The sequence below is a fragment of the Saimiri boliviensis genome, chromosome 14, assembly GCF_048565385.1.
Source record: "Saimiri boliviensis isolate mSaiBol1 chromosome 14, mSaiBol1.pri, whole genome shotgun sequence".
Taxonomy (NCBI): Eukaryota; Metazoa; Chordata; class Mammalia; order Primates; family Cebidae; genus Saimiri; species Saimiri boliviensis.
In genome coordinates this window covers 89,029,336-89,043,831 of record NC_133462.1, presented here as the reverse complement: position 1 = coordinate 89,043,831, position 14,496 = coordinate 89,029,336, and the positions used below count along the sequence as shown (strand labels likewise).

The following is a 14,496-nucleotide window of genomic DNA, read 5'->3' as shown; positions in this document are numbered from 1 at the left end:
CAGACTTTCACACATCAGGATGCTCACTCAATTCATCAACTGGCTTAAGAACCAGCACTTACTGAATAAATATAGGCCTAGGTTAAATATATTCAGTATAGTGCATGCAATTGGTCATATGGTCTAGATAAAGCAGTTCTTTCGTTTAGAATATAGTGAGTGGGGTGAAAGGTGGGGCGGTCTGCAGCTCTCTAGTTCCTGGAAGTCCCACCAGTGCTCCATAGCGTAAGGCACAGCAAACGACCTGGCCCAACCCGGGCCTGGCATCCTCTCAAGAAGGCATATGAACAACTCCAATATAGAATTCTAGGAGTAATGTGACAAAGTTGGCTGGATGTTTTGTCTGGTCCAGAAGTCTACTGTCGGTAAAACTATTGTTAGCAAGCACTGGATCCGATGTCTGTCTCTTAGCTAACGGTACCCAAAGTGGAAGGATAGAATGAGTCAGTGCAACACAGATTCTATGAGATGGCATATGTGAAAGACTTGCAAACTGTTAAAGCAACTATGTAAATGCAACATGAGGCATTATTTTTAACATCCATATCGAGACATTGAGGCCTGTTAGATAAGGGACTCTACCACTATTCACCCAGGCACAGAAATTTCTCTGGCACACAGATATATTCCAGCCTGCTTTATGCTCTCCTTCTATCCCAAAGTACTAAAGAGTTTTCAACAGAAATTCTCAGGACACTAAAACTACTCTGACCGTTATATGCTCCTGTGGCAAAAATAAATCCACTTTCATCGATAGCTGCAGAAGTCACTTCAATATTGAAGCCATGAGAGTCTAAAATCTGGTACACTTGGAGCCCCGTCTCGAGTTCCCATACCTAGGGGAAAGAACAAAAATATCAAATAATCCCTTTGAATAAGCCCTTCAATTCTCATTAGAATTTTACCATATTCAAAAATGGAACTCTACATCTAAGACATTTCCTAGCTCTCTGCCCTGAATGTTGGTTTGATCAAAGAAAGTTCTAAAAGTTAAAGTGCATTTAATAGTTACTGTGCTCTCCTGGACTGCAAATGCAGGGGCTGAGACAGCCGGGGACTCTATTTCAGGCAGACCCTGGCTGTGGAAGAAGTGGTCAGTATGTACTGTAAGCCTGAAGCAAGGTTAGAAACGGATCAATTACAAGCGCAGCAGATGAAAGAAAAACGAACTGGATTTCTTCGCTGGGGACACTCATCCTAATTAGCCAGGGATCATGGGACAGGATCTGTGGTTAATAGCATGGGATCTGAGAGAAGAACCCTGAAGAACCCTGAGGAAAGAGCTCACTTATCTTTCCTGGGAACGTTCTAAATAGGGACATGGGCCCAGTGAGAGAGAGAATAGGAGAGAGAAACACAGAAAGAAAGGAGAGAGAAGCTGACTTCAGAGGAGGCCATCTGTGTAACTGGATAGGTGTAATAAAAAAATCTAGAGACTTGTGAAGACTCAACACTTATCGTGATCTCTCTCTGGAAACACAGTAGAGGATTTAGACCTGCAGATTTTCTGACTGAGTCTCTCCTTTTCCATGGAGTTGCCACGTTCAGATGTAAATTGCACTGCCAGTTAGTAACAGCACTGAAGTGACAACACAGAATGCTTGCACTCTAGGTATTGTGGCAGAGGGGACAGCAAATACAAAGTGCCAGGGGTGAGAAGGTCCATCCTTCCTCCAGGGAATGGAAAGAAAGCCCCTGCAGCTGGGTGAGAGGGGACCGTGGAGGAGATGGCGCTGATGAGATAGTCTGGGGGCCAGACAACGCAGGACCACTTGCTGGGAAGTGGTAGAGCTGGGACCTGAGTGAAGTCCGTGTGGCCCTGGAGTCCGTGCTTTTAACCTCTGGGTGTCCCTGGTTATAGACAGGGTTCTTAAGGGAGAAAGAGGAATGTGGGTCATTGCATGAATGGGTCTCAGGGGTCACCCATCTCTCCTGGCCTGCAGTGTGATCCCTCTCCAACCAATCTGTCCTGACAACTCACCTTGATGTATTCCTTTCCGCTCTTTTCTCCCACACAGGAATGACGTTTTCCCCATAAGAGGTGACTGCACGAAATACTGATTGCACAGAAGCAGGATAGGTTTCAGCTTTCTTTTTCCTCTACTTACTCTCTCTTTAGGCATTATCAGAAATGTGCTAATATAATGAGCTCAGGTGATTCTCTCTTGAGAAAATCTCCAGCAAACAATCACAGAAGTCAGAGACTGAGAGGTCATTTCAAGGGTCCGCAGAGGAATGCTGTCTGCTAGTCCATATGAAATGAAGGGGCAAACACCTAAAGCAAACAACTCAGTCATCACTCCAGATGACTTCAGTGGCCGTAATGACAGACACAGTTAGCGTGGCCAGGAGTCCTGGCTTCTAGGAAATGTTGTGATGGCCGTGTTACAGGAAAGGGATCCTGAGCCGGACTCCAAGAGAGGGTTCTTGGATCTCATGCAAGAAAGAATTCAGAGCAAGTCCATGGAGTAAAGTGAAAGCAAGTTTATTAGGAAAGCAAAGGAATAAAGAATGGCTACTCCATAAACAACCCCTTAGGGCTGCTGGTTGCCCATTTGTATAGTTATTTCTTGATGATATGCTAAAATTATACATGCCTCCCCCTTTTTAGACTGTATAGGATAACTTCCTGACATTACCACGGCACTTGTAAACTGTCACGCTGGTAGGAGTGTAGCAGTGAGGATGCCCAGAGGTCACTCTCGTCACCCTCTTGATTTTTTTTTTTATTGCATTTTAGGTTTTGGGGTACATGTGATGAACATGCAAGATTGTTGCATAGGTACACACTTGGCAGTGTGGTTTGCTGCCTTCCGTCCCCTCACCTGTATCTGTCATTTCTCCCTATGCTATCTCTTCCCACCTCCCCACCCCCACCACCCTCTTGATTTTGATGGGATTTGGCCAGCTTCTTTACTGCAACCTGTTTTATCAGCAAGGTGTTTATGACCTGTATCTTGTGCCAACCTCTTATCTCTTCCTGTGACTTAGAATGCCTTAACCATCTGGGAATGTAGCCCAGAAGGTCTCAGTATCATTCAAGATGGAGTTGCTCTGGTTCACATGCCTCTGGCAGTTGGGCCGGAGGAATGCAGCAGAAAGGGCATGGGTGCTTACAACCAAAAAACTTGGGTTCCTATTCTGGCCCTCGCGCTTATGATCCCAGCTATGTTGCTTGATCTCTCTGAGCCTTCGTTTCCTCATCTTTAAAAATGAAAGTCTGTATCTGTCCACAGAGAACCGTTGTGAAGATTGAATAAGACCACATACTTAAGGCTCATGGCACACATTCTGAATCTACAGGGGTTACGGTAAACACCTATAAATTTATTCCCCTTCCTTCTTAACATAAATCCTCTTTCCGTATTCAGTTTAAAAAATTAAAATGCAAAGTAGTTCTGTCTTCTTAATATATTTCCTCTAAAATTCCTGTTTTGATTGTGAAAACTAGCCGCGTTTATTCAATTGAGCATGTGGCTTGATAGCAAGCAGTCTGAACTGGCTTAATTAAAACGCTTGTTTTTCAGGTTCTCATGAAAGCTTCAAAATCACTCTAATGTAAAGTCTTATCATATGCGCTGCTACATTTGCTTCAACGTGCAATGATTTATTTTAAGAAGAGAAAATTGTATCCGCATTGCCTTTTCTGTTTGAAAAGCCAACATGTACTTACCCTAATTATGGATTCAGAGCAGATAGTGAGTACTTGGTGAAAATACTTGTTGTAAAGCATGACATTGATCTCTCGTTCATGAGTGTGAGGAATCTGTTTTGTATCTTGTATCATCCTAGTCAAAGGATACATGTCCATAACACTAGATCCTGGAACGGAAGTAAGAATCTCATAAATACCCAATATTAGAAGTTTTGAACCACAAAGGTTTTCAGTCAAACAGTTGGGTTTGGAAACAGCCAAACAGTGAGATTAGCAATATCAATCAACGCCTAGGAAACTTAACGAGGTGAGAATATTTTCATTTATTCTAGAACATTTTTGATAGACAAAGCACATATGATTCAGCCACAGCAAAGCATTCATTTTGGACTGGATTACTTTTCAAGTGCAGGCCATTTGGACTTCGCTGATACCCTTTTTAGTGAACCTCATTTTCCTGTATTTCATAGACCACTTCTCTCCTTTATTGTGCCTGCAGCATGCCTCTCCATCTGTTGTACAGCAATAAATGTGATGACCAGCTTTCTGCTGAAGGTTAGCTTCCACTTGGTGGTGGAAATTTATTGTCAGAGAGCCCCTTTCAACCAACAAATTGATAAAGCACTCTATAAACATGGTCTTACTAAATGTAATGAATGAGAATGATCACAAGCCAGGGTTTGCAACATCATTATGAAATAAGATTAATTTCCAAATCACCACTATAAAGTAGAAGTAGATGAGGAGCAGGTATTCTTTACTTGCCCTTTTCTAAGTATGATTTAAGTATCAAAATTAACTAATTGTGTGCTCTGTTTTAGTGTGATGTCTAGAAATATAAATAGGAATCTCAGCTAGCCGGGCATGCTGGCGGGCGCCTGTAATCCCAGCTACCTGGGAGGCGGAGGCAGGAGAATTGCTTGAACCCAGGAGGTGGAGTTTGCAGTGAGCCGAGATCACACCATTGTACTCCCACCCTGGGCAACAGAGTGAGACTCTGTCCACAAAAAAGAAAAACAAAAAATAAATAAGAATCTCAGAGCATTCCTGTGGCTCAAGCAAAAGTGAAACTTCTTCCTTCTTTTATCGATGTAAAGATTAAGTTAATAAGGCTGACATTGCATTGAGTTTCTCAAGTTTCTTCAAAGAATTCTCAACTTTAAGAGAAGTTTCAACAGGAGTTGCTAAACACTCTCTGAAGTGTTTAATTTTAAGATAAATTTGTTCATGCATAAATAAGGACTGAGATGGTTCACCTGGTTCTATTTCTCTGTTCAGATACCTCAACATGGAAATGTGAGCAAAATATGGTAACCAGATATTCAAATCATACTTGGACCTTTTGGTTAATCCTTTTCATTATAGTGACAGTAACTGACTTTATTCAGAATGGATGTCAATAAATCTTGATATGTTTATGGGAAACTAGCAATCTTCTACTTTTTGGCTAGTTACACTACTACTGCAGAAATGATGCAATGCCGAGAATGAATGTGGAGTCAAGAGTCAGAAGCTCTGAGATTGAGTCTCAGCTCTATGTTGTCACCTTGTGTACTGCCCTTAGTCAGCTGGGCTGTTTGAGATTCAGTCTCACCATTTATAAAATAACAAAAATAGTTACCACCTCATGTGGTGGCTGTGCAGATCAAATGAAAAAATATATGATTGTAATGGCAGTTGTTTTAATAAAAGCAATGATAACAGTGACAGTAGCAATAACATATTCTACAAAGCATTTCTAGCACACGGTGCTGCTGTGATTAGGATTTAGAGGACTGATGTCTGCTTTATTTGAATAAAAGAATGAATTAAAATCCTACAGATAAGCTTCATGTAATTCCAAGGTCAAGTTCATGGTTGCAGTCAGTGTCTGCAATTTTGATGATTAAGCAATACACAGAGCTTTATATTTTTGCAAACATACTGCTATGAGAATGATATAAAATTGGGAAGAAATCTTGATTTTTCTGTCTTCTTTTTCTTTTTCTTATTTGTGTTACTAGTTGAGTCCTTGGTTTCTATGATGATAAATGGGATGAAAATGCTGAACCTAGTAATCAAACATGCAAATTGGGTCACCAAGAGAGAAAATTTGCTTATAGTCATGAGTATGTTCCTTTTAGAGGAGGTAAAACAGAGAAGAGGTGTTTATAACTAAAACTAAGTCCTGTTTTATAATGTGAAAAGTTCTTTATCGGGTATGAAGTGCTAGTTCACTCCTAATCCAGGATATAAAAACACCAAAAGTCAAAAATAATTACATTCTCCATCAGCAGAGATGGCACCAACCTCTTCCCTGCCTTAATTAATCCCACGGGAACTCAGAGCAGGTGGCCAGTGGGAAAATGCTTAGGAAATTCATTCTAGTTTTGTGTTCCAGAAGGACCTGCTATTAATAGAAATCATTTTTATCCTGAAGCCTAAAGGTGTGCATGTAAAAAGTGCTCCACCTAGATGTCTACCTAGCAGGGCCCCTTGTTTCTTTAGTAAGCATGTCTTTCTAAGAGGCCACTAGAAAACTCAGCAACAAATCTGTTGGCATCAGCACTGGGACTCTATCCTCACTCGCCATCAGTCTTCGTCAAGAGGCAAACGCTGATGGCAGGGTCAGCACTTTTCCTACTGTGTAATGACTCATTATCAGAATGGTATGGGCCCAAATTTCCTCATTGCAGAAAAGGCATTGACTTGGCATGCTAGCGCAGCCACTGTAACATAGGATCATATTCCTGCTTCAGACTCAAAACAGAGCTGGGTGTGGGAGCTGGATTTGCCCTAATAATACACATAGCAAAAAGTTATATAAATTCCACTTCTTTGCTTAACCCAGGCATTTCTTCCCCAGTTCAAGAACTTAGAGCAGTAACCTGGTATTTTCAGGTTAGCAAAACTATCCTTTGAGGGAAAAAAGATAACTGTATAATTACTCAAATAGAATTTTCTTCTTAGGTTCAAGAACTTAAAGCAATAACCTAGCATTTTCAGAAATACATTTCATCCACCCAGCCATAGAAATATACAGAAAAGAGCAGAATTCAATTAACTATCTACTGTCATGCATAATGGTTTCATAAATTACCCTTCAGGTTTTATTTTGCTTCTAGTTAGTGCTCAAGTGCTAGTTTTAAAAAGGTTAAAAATTAATTCATGAGTTTCATTTGACATTAATTGGGTACACTTACCTGTAATAAGCATGCCGTGATTGGCATCATATATCATAGAATAAATCTGCATGTCCCCTGGTCCTCCTTGGCTGTCATGGAAGACTTGTAATAGTGAAAGAGTTTGTATATCCCACACCCTGAAAACCTGGAAGAATAAGAAACACAGTCCACCACTATTTATACTCGCCTTTCCCAACCAAGATACTTAGGTGAAGCATTTTAAGTCTGAAATATGCTCTTATAAACTTATACCAAAGTATTATTTATATGATGAGCTTATATTTGCTAAGCTCCAATTTAGTTCTGGGTTGGATTATTGTTTATTAATAGCAGAGGAAAATAGCAGCAGTGATTAAAACTTTGCTTAAAGGTATACCTTTAGGAACTGGATTTTTCTACCACTACTCTAAGAATCTGGGCTGGGCACAGTGGCTTACACCTGTAATCCCAGCACTTTGGGAGGCCAAGGCAGGTGGATCATGAGGTCAAGAGATTGAGACCATCCTGACCAACATGCTGAAACCCCATCTCTACTAAAAATACAAAAATTAGCTCGGTGTGGTGGTGAGCACCTGTAGTCCCAGCTACTCTAGAGGCTGAGGCAGGAGAATCGCTTGAACCTGGGAAGCAGAGGTTGCAGTGAGCCGAGATCATACCATTGCACTACATCCTGGGCGAAAGAGTGAGAATTCGTCTCAAAAAAAAAAAAAAAAAAAAAAAAAGAATGTGGAGAAATAATAAAAGATGATGACTTAGATTTGAATTAAAGTCACATTTCTCTTTGTATTATGGATGAGAAAATAGAAGAAGACATATTTTAAGTGGAAGCTTTCAAATTGCTCTCTCATGACATAGGAAGATGGGAACATCTTCCTAAATGAAGTTATTAAAAACCTCCCTCTCCACTTGCCCCAAAGTATAAGAATTATAGAAAGAAGTTTTTAGGGATGGTATAGACATACTAAGAGTATAAGAATATAGGTTATTAACACTATCCTTTGAGGGAGGGAAGATAACTCTATAATTACTCAAATAGAACTTAATATCAGAAAATAGAACAATGAAGCACAGAGTCAGCAAAACGAGGTTAAGTTTGTGATCTGAAAGAACTGGTCTCAGCATTCTTTACTATTCTGTTTTTTAAGCAAGTTAGTGTTACTGAATTTCAGAGATACATGTTGATTAATCAATAATTACATTTCTTCAGTTGTAGAAGCTGGGGGGAAAACTATATTTTCTAGCTATACATCAGCCCTTAAGTAGTATGTTCATGTTACAGTAAATGTATTAACCTATTAAAGTGGAGTATTTGTTGAGTAAATGGGTGACCATTAACAGAACCACATATAAAACTTTAGTAAGTAGTTAACAGAGTTACTAACTTGAGGCATTTATAATTGAGTTCATTATAAGTTAATTAGGTTCAAATCTTCACTATTGCTAAGGCAGGTTAGTCCTCATATGTAAGAACACAAAGTTGGCTAGGTCCCGTGACTTGGAGAACATGGGTGAGGAGCTTTTGCTCAAATGTAAACCTTCTGTAGGCTAGTATTACTCGGAACTTGTGCCACTGAGATTTATTTTATTTGTTCTGGTGAAAATGCCTATTTTAAAAGAGTAGCTAGAGCATTGAGCCTTTTCAGTCTTTTGTACTACAGAGTAAGCAAATATAATGGACTATATGAATTTCAACACAGAACATAGAATGAGAGACAAGTGGAGGAAGAGACAAAAAAGCGGATTCAAGGAGTTCACCGAAACAATGTGTCTCTACGCAAACCGTTTTTTATTTTATTGCCTCAGCTAAGGTCTGTTCATGGCTGGCAGTCTTTCTGCTGTATGCATACACACTCTGAATTGTAGCTGACAAAAAGAACAAGGGCCTAGACAAACGAGGATCAGGGTTTCAATTCTCGTTCATCACATAAACTTCCTGAGTCTCAGTTTTCTTGTTTCTTGAATGGCCATGATGACATCAGCACCATTCGCCTCATTTGATTGATGTGATTATGTTTTGAAATCTGTGATGTTCTCTATAGAGTTATTATATTTGCTTTTCTCTTCTTTGTCTTCTTCAGCATTCAGTTCTTCGGGTCTTTACTGTGTGTTTTAGGGAAGTGGCAGTCGCTGCGCTGTGGGAGGCATAACATCTTTCTGCGTCATTCTGCTCCTACCCTCTAGGTTTCTCTGCGGCCCCCCTCCCTATATGCCTTCTTTGCTGCTGTCACACCAAAGTGTTTTGCATTTCCAAAAAGCCTCTTTCTTATTCTGGTCTCTGTGCATTCACAGGAACTCTTCCTTTCATCTGCAATTTCCTCTCAAAGGCCTTCTCTATCTAGCTAACTCCTACTCTCTCTTTTTTTTTTTTTTTTTAAACTCTTCCATAAAGAGAACTAAAGAGTTCAGGTCAGAATGGTGCTAAAAATTTTTGCTTTGATGAACTATTTCTTCCCCAAACATATAGAAAATATATATTTTAAAAAGTAAAAAGAAACGGCAGGGTTTCAAAGAAAGATATATCTCTCTCTGGATCCAAACAAGAGAGAAGCATAAAGCAATGAAAGGGCTGAGCCCCGAGACCTGGGTTGTGACAGCTGAGCAGCTTCTGTGACAGGCAGTGACAGCTGAGCAACTTCTGCAGAAGACAGGACCAGAAGACCTCCATGCCTGGGCTCCACGGCAGAGATGGCAGCAGGTCTTCCAATTCAGAAAAGCAACAGGCTGTGCTCTGTCCTTATCTGGATGTGTAATTTTTTCAAAGATATGAGACCAGTGAGGGTAGGGAAAATCACTTTCTGACCAGGAAGTAAACAAGGTAACCTCTGACTCAGGGACTAGAGCTATTTATGATCTGGGACCTAAAGGGCCAGGTAGAGGAGAGTGTAGATTGGAAGGAATGAGCATAGACACACACACACACGTACACACATGCACACAGAAAGACAGAGATAGGCTGGGAGCAGTGGCTCACACCTGTAATCCCAACCCTTTGGGAGGCCAAGGAGGGCAGATTACTTGTGGTCACGAATTCAAGACCAGCCTGGCCAACCTGGTAAAACTCTCTTTCTGTTAAAAATACAAAAATTAGCTGAGCATGGTGGTGCATGCCTGTAATCCTAGCTACTCAGGAGGCTGAGGCAGGAGAATCGCTTGAACCCAGGAGGTAGAAGCTGCAGTGAGCTGAGATCATGCCACTGCACTCTAGACTGGCAACAGAGCAAGATGTGGTCGAGAGAGAGAGAGAGAGAGAGAGAGAGAGAGAGAGAGAGAACTAAATATTAAAAGGAGATTATTCTTTTTAGAAAAATATAGGGGAGTAGGCTATCTTCAAGAACTTCAGAGTTGGAAGAGATTTCTTAAATAAGCACAAAAAGCATAAGCCATAAAAACTTAAAAATTAAAATTAAAAACTTCTGTTTAACCTAAGCAACAAGCACAAAGAAACAAAGTGTAGAAACTACTCAAATGTTCATTGGCCAAGTTAGACAAATAGTATGTGCTGCATTCGTACAACAGGATTCCATCAGCAGTTAAAATAAATGTACTACAGCTACATGTAACAATATAAATAAGTATCCAAATATACTGTTGAGGGAAAAACTGCAGTAGGGTATATTCATTATAATATTTATGCTATAAATATTACATAAAACATGCAAAATAAAACTATCAGGGACACTTGCACTAATGATGTAAAAACATGGTGCTGGTTACAAATTAACAAAAACGCAAAAAAAATAATCTTTAGGCCGGGCGTGGTGGCTCAAGCCTGTAATCCCAGCACTTTGGGAGGCTGAAGCGGGTGGATCACGAGGTTGAGAGATCGAGACCATCCTGGTCAACATGGTGAAACCACTTCTCTACTAAAAATAAAAAATATTAGCTGGGCATGGTGGCGCGTGCCTGTAATCCCAGCTACTCAGGAGGCTGAGGCAGGAGAATTGCCTGAGCCCAGGAGGCGGAGGTTGCGGTGAGCTGAGATCGCGCCATTGCACTCCAGCCTGGGTAACAAGAGCGAAACTCCGTCTCAAAAAAAAAAAAAATAATAATCTTTAAACAACTTTTCATTGGACATCCTTCCACTTAGATGTTCTTTCTCTGGATACCTATAATGTGACCATGTGCTGCTTAAGGACAGGGATATGTTCTAAGAAATGTGTCCTTAGGCAATTTTGTCATTGTGTGAACATCATAGAGCATAATTACACAAACCTAGCTTGTAGAGCCTACCCTATGCCCAGGCTCTATGGTAGAGTTGTATGATCACCATCATATACGCAGTCCCTCATTGACAGAACCACGGTTATGCAGCACATGACTGCATCTGTCTGTATTAATAGCAATTAGCAATTTTTATATTGTAGAATTTCAGTCAGGATGGTGGGAAAAATTGTAAAATAGATGCAAACCCTCTTGGAAGGCCAGAAGGTTTTTGCAAAAGCCTCGGGAAAGAATGAGCCAAAGGCGGTGGTTCTTACCCAGTGGCAATTAGGCAGAAGTAGATACAAAGGAATGTGGGAGAGTTTATCTAAAGAGCTTGTTTACTCATGTGGTCCTAAGACTGACCTTTGAACATCCATGGGCCCATGACTGCTCTCTACTCGGGGGGTCAATAATGTTATTACCTACAAACGGTGTCTGCTTTAGGCCTCAGAATCTAGCCTTTGATCATTATCCACAAGTGTGCTGACTCAAAGCCTCTGTCATTAAATCTAGACTGAATAAATGCCTGGAGTGCCAGTTGGTCAGGGCCACAGTTACTAACTCTTTACCAAACCCTTCTTTGTGTCTGTGAGTGGCCGGCTGCCTAGCCTGCTCTTTCACTGGATATTTGTGTCTGAGTGTATCTGTTCATCTGTCGCTGGGTCAGGGTCTGCTGGTTGGACCTGGCATAATATGATGACTTATTCAGTGGCCTTCTCTACTAGACTATAACTCTCTTGGGGGAAGAACCACAGCTTATTTGATTCTTTTTTCCCAATGTCTAATGTGTTCTGTTTAGCTTGATTGGTTAGTTGGTTTTTGGTCTTATTCTCTGTCTTGGTCAAATAGGCATTTATATGGCTTCGTGCTGTATAGACAATACATTTTTAATTTAATAAATCAATTAAAAAATAGGATAGACTCAGAAAACATAATCTATTTACTTTATTCTTAGGTGGTCACAGTATTTTAGTTGCTTTAGGGGAAAGAGAGTAGTGATATTTGTGAATCCCGAACATCTGAGACAAGTCTCAGTTAACTTGGAAAGTTTATTTTGCCAAGGTCAAGCACACATGCCCCTGACATAGCCTTACTCAGAAGGTCCTCACGACATGTGCCCAAGGTGGTCGGGGCACAGCTTGGTTCTATACAGTTTAGGAAGACATGAGATATCAATTAATGTATGAAAGATGTACATTGGTTATGTCCAGAAAGTCAGGGCAGCTCGAGCAGGGAGGGGCCTTCCAGGTCACAGGTAGGTGAGAGACAAATAGTTGCATTTTTTTAAGTTTCTGATTCGTCTTTCCAAGGGAGGCCATCAGATATGCATTTGTCTTAGTGAAATGAGGGACAACTTTGAATAGAATGGGAGGCAGGTTTGCCCTGAGTAGTTTCCAGATTGACTTTTTCCCTTTAGCTTAGTGATTTTAGGGCCCCTAAGATTTATTTTCCTTTCTCATATTAATTAGGCTCTAGTCTTCTTTCACCAATTCCCCTAGAGGTTGCAAGTGTTTTTTTGTTTGTTTGTTTGTTTTGTTTTTTGAGACAGTCTTGCACTGTCAACCAGGCTGGAGTGAAGTGGTGTGATCTCAGCTCACTGCAACCTCCACCTTCTAGGTTCAAGTGATTCTCCTGCCTCAGCCTCCTGAGTAGCTGGGATTACAGGCACCTGCCACCATGTCTGGCTAATTTTTTGTATTTTTAGTAGAGACAGGGTTTCACTATGTTGGTCAGGCTGGTCTTGAACTCCTGACCTCGTGATCAGCCCCCGCTTGGCCTCCCAAAGTGCTGGGATTACAGGCATGAGCCACCACACCTGGCCGGTTGTCAGTTTTCTTATGGTAGATATTAGTGATATGAAGCTCGAGAGGACAGAAGTGGAGTCATGTCAGTCCCATGTTTAGGAAGAAAACAGGGGCAAAGCAGCACAGAAGCAGGCTGAGTTGTTATAAAAAGAAACCGAGTTGCTTTAGGACAGGGATATGTCATTAAGACACATAAAGAAAATGAAGGAGGATAGGTGGCTTCTACTAAAGAGGCCAGGGCAGAATGGAATATTTGCAAGTTATAAATTAAGTATTATATACATGAATATAAACAAATTATTTAAAAAATTTATCTTCTAGTAGCAGTAAAAATAATAATCATAATTTTCTTTTCTTTTTTTCAGATAGAGTTTCGCTCTTGTCACCCAAGCTGGAGTGCAATGGCATGATCTTGGTTGGCTCACTGCAACATCCACCTCCCAGGTTCAAGCAATTCTCCAGACTCAGCTTCTGAGTATCTGGGATTACAGGCACCTGCCACCACACCTGACTAATTTTTGTAATTTTAGTAGAGGGTTTCACCTTGTTGGCCAGGCTGGTCTCGAACTCCTGACCTCAGGTGATTTATCCACCTTAACCTCCCAAAGTGCTGGGATTTCACATGTGAGCCACTGCACCTGGCCAATAATGATATTTTTCAAATAAATTGGGAATGGAGTGAGATGGAAGGATTTTGTTTACCACTGGGAAAAACATTCAACTATAAGGTTAAGTGTTTTGAGGGTAATTTGGTAATTGAAGTCACTTATCACAAAATATCAAAGAAAAGGACAACAGAAAGACTTCTCCTTCAGTATTTTATAAGAATTAATTAATAAGCTGGGCACAGTGGCTCATGCCTGTGCCAGCACTTTGGGAGGCCGAGGCAGGCAGATCATGAGGTCAAGAGATCAAGACCATACTGGCCAATACGGTGAAACCCCGTCTCTACTAAAAATACAAAAAACATTTAGCTGGGTGTGGTGGTGAGTGCCTGTAGTCCCAGCTACTCGGGAAGCTGAGGCAGGAGAATTGCTTGAACCTGGGAGGCAGAGGTTGCAGTGAGCCAAGATGGTGCCACTGCACTCCAGCCTGGTGCCTGGTGCCTGGCACCTGGCAACAGAGCAAGACTCTGTCTAAAAAAAAAAAAAAGAAACGAAAGAAAGAAAAAAAGAATTAATTAATAAATAATGATGAAATAGAAGAAGTTTAAAATACATGCATGTACCTGGAGTGAGGATTGTTTTGATTCATCGTATTTCCTGGCGTTTCTTCTTGCAAACTTTATGCCAATTATTATTGTCCAAATGCATTAATAAAGTGTCTGTTTTTTTTTTTTTTTTTTTTTTTTTTTTTTAGATGAATCTCACTCTATTGCCCAGGCTGGAATGCAGTGGACTGCTCCCAGTTCACTGCAAACTGCAGCTCCCGGGTCAAGTGATTCTTGTGCCTCAGCCTCCAGAGTAGCTGGGATTACAGGTGCCTACCACCAGGCCCAGCTAATTTTTGTATTTTTAGTAGAGACGGGGTTTCACCATGTTAGCCAGACTGATCTCAAACTCCTGACCTCAAGTGATCCTCCCATCTTGGCCTCCCAAAGTGCTGGGATTACAGGTGTGAGCCTGGCCAAGTATCTGTTTTTTGATGAGTGTTTATTATAGAGTGACTA

The 14,496-nt window shown here is 40.8% G+C and overlaps 1 protein-coding gene across 3 annotated transcripts in view; it reads right to left on the bottom strand.

Annotated features, from left to right (window-relative positions):
- WDR64 (WD repeat domain 64) overlaps positions 1-14,496 on the bottom strand; it is a 163,939-nt gene that overhangs the window by 61,374 nt on the left and 88,069 nt on the right. For all 3 annotated transcript variants that reach the window (XM_074385393.1, XM_074385394.1, XM_039464187.2), the window contains 3 exons: positions 6,838-6,964; positions 3,674-3,822; positions 713-836 (listed from right to left, as the gene is read on the bottom strand). In XM_074385393.1, the coding sequence (XP_074241494.1) occupies positions 713-836; positions 3,674-3,822; positions 6,838-6,964 (400 nt within the window). The remainder of the gene's footprint in view (positions 1-712; positions 837-3,673; positions 3,823-6,837; positions 6,965-14,496) is intronic.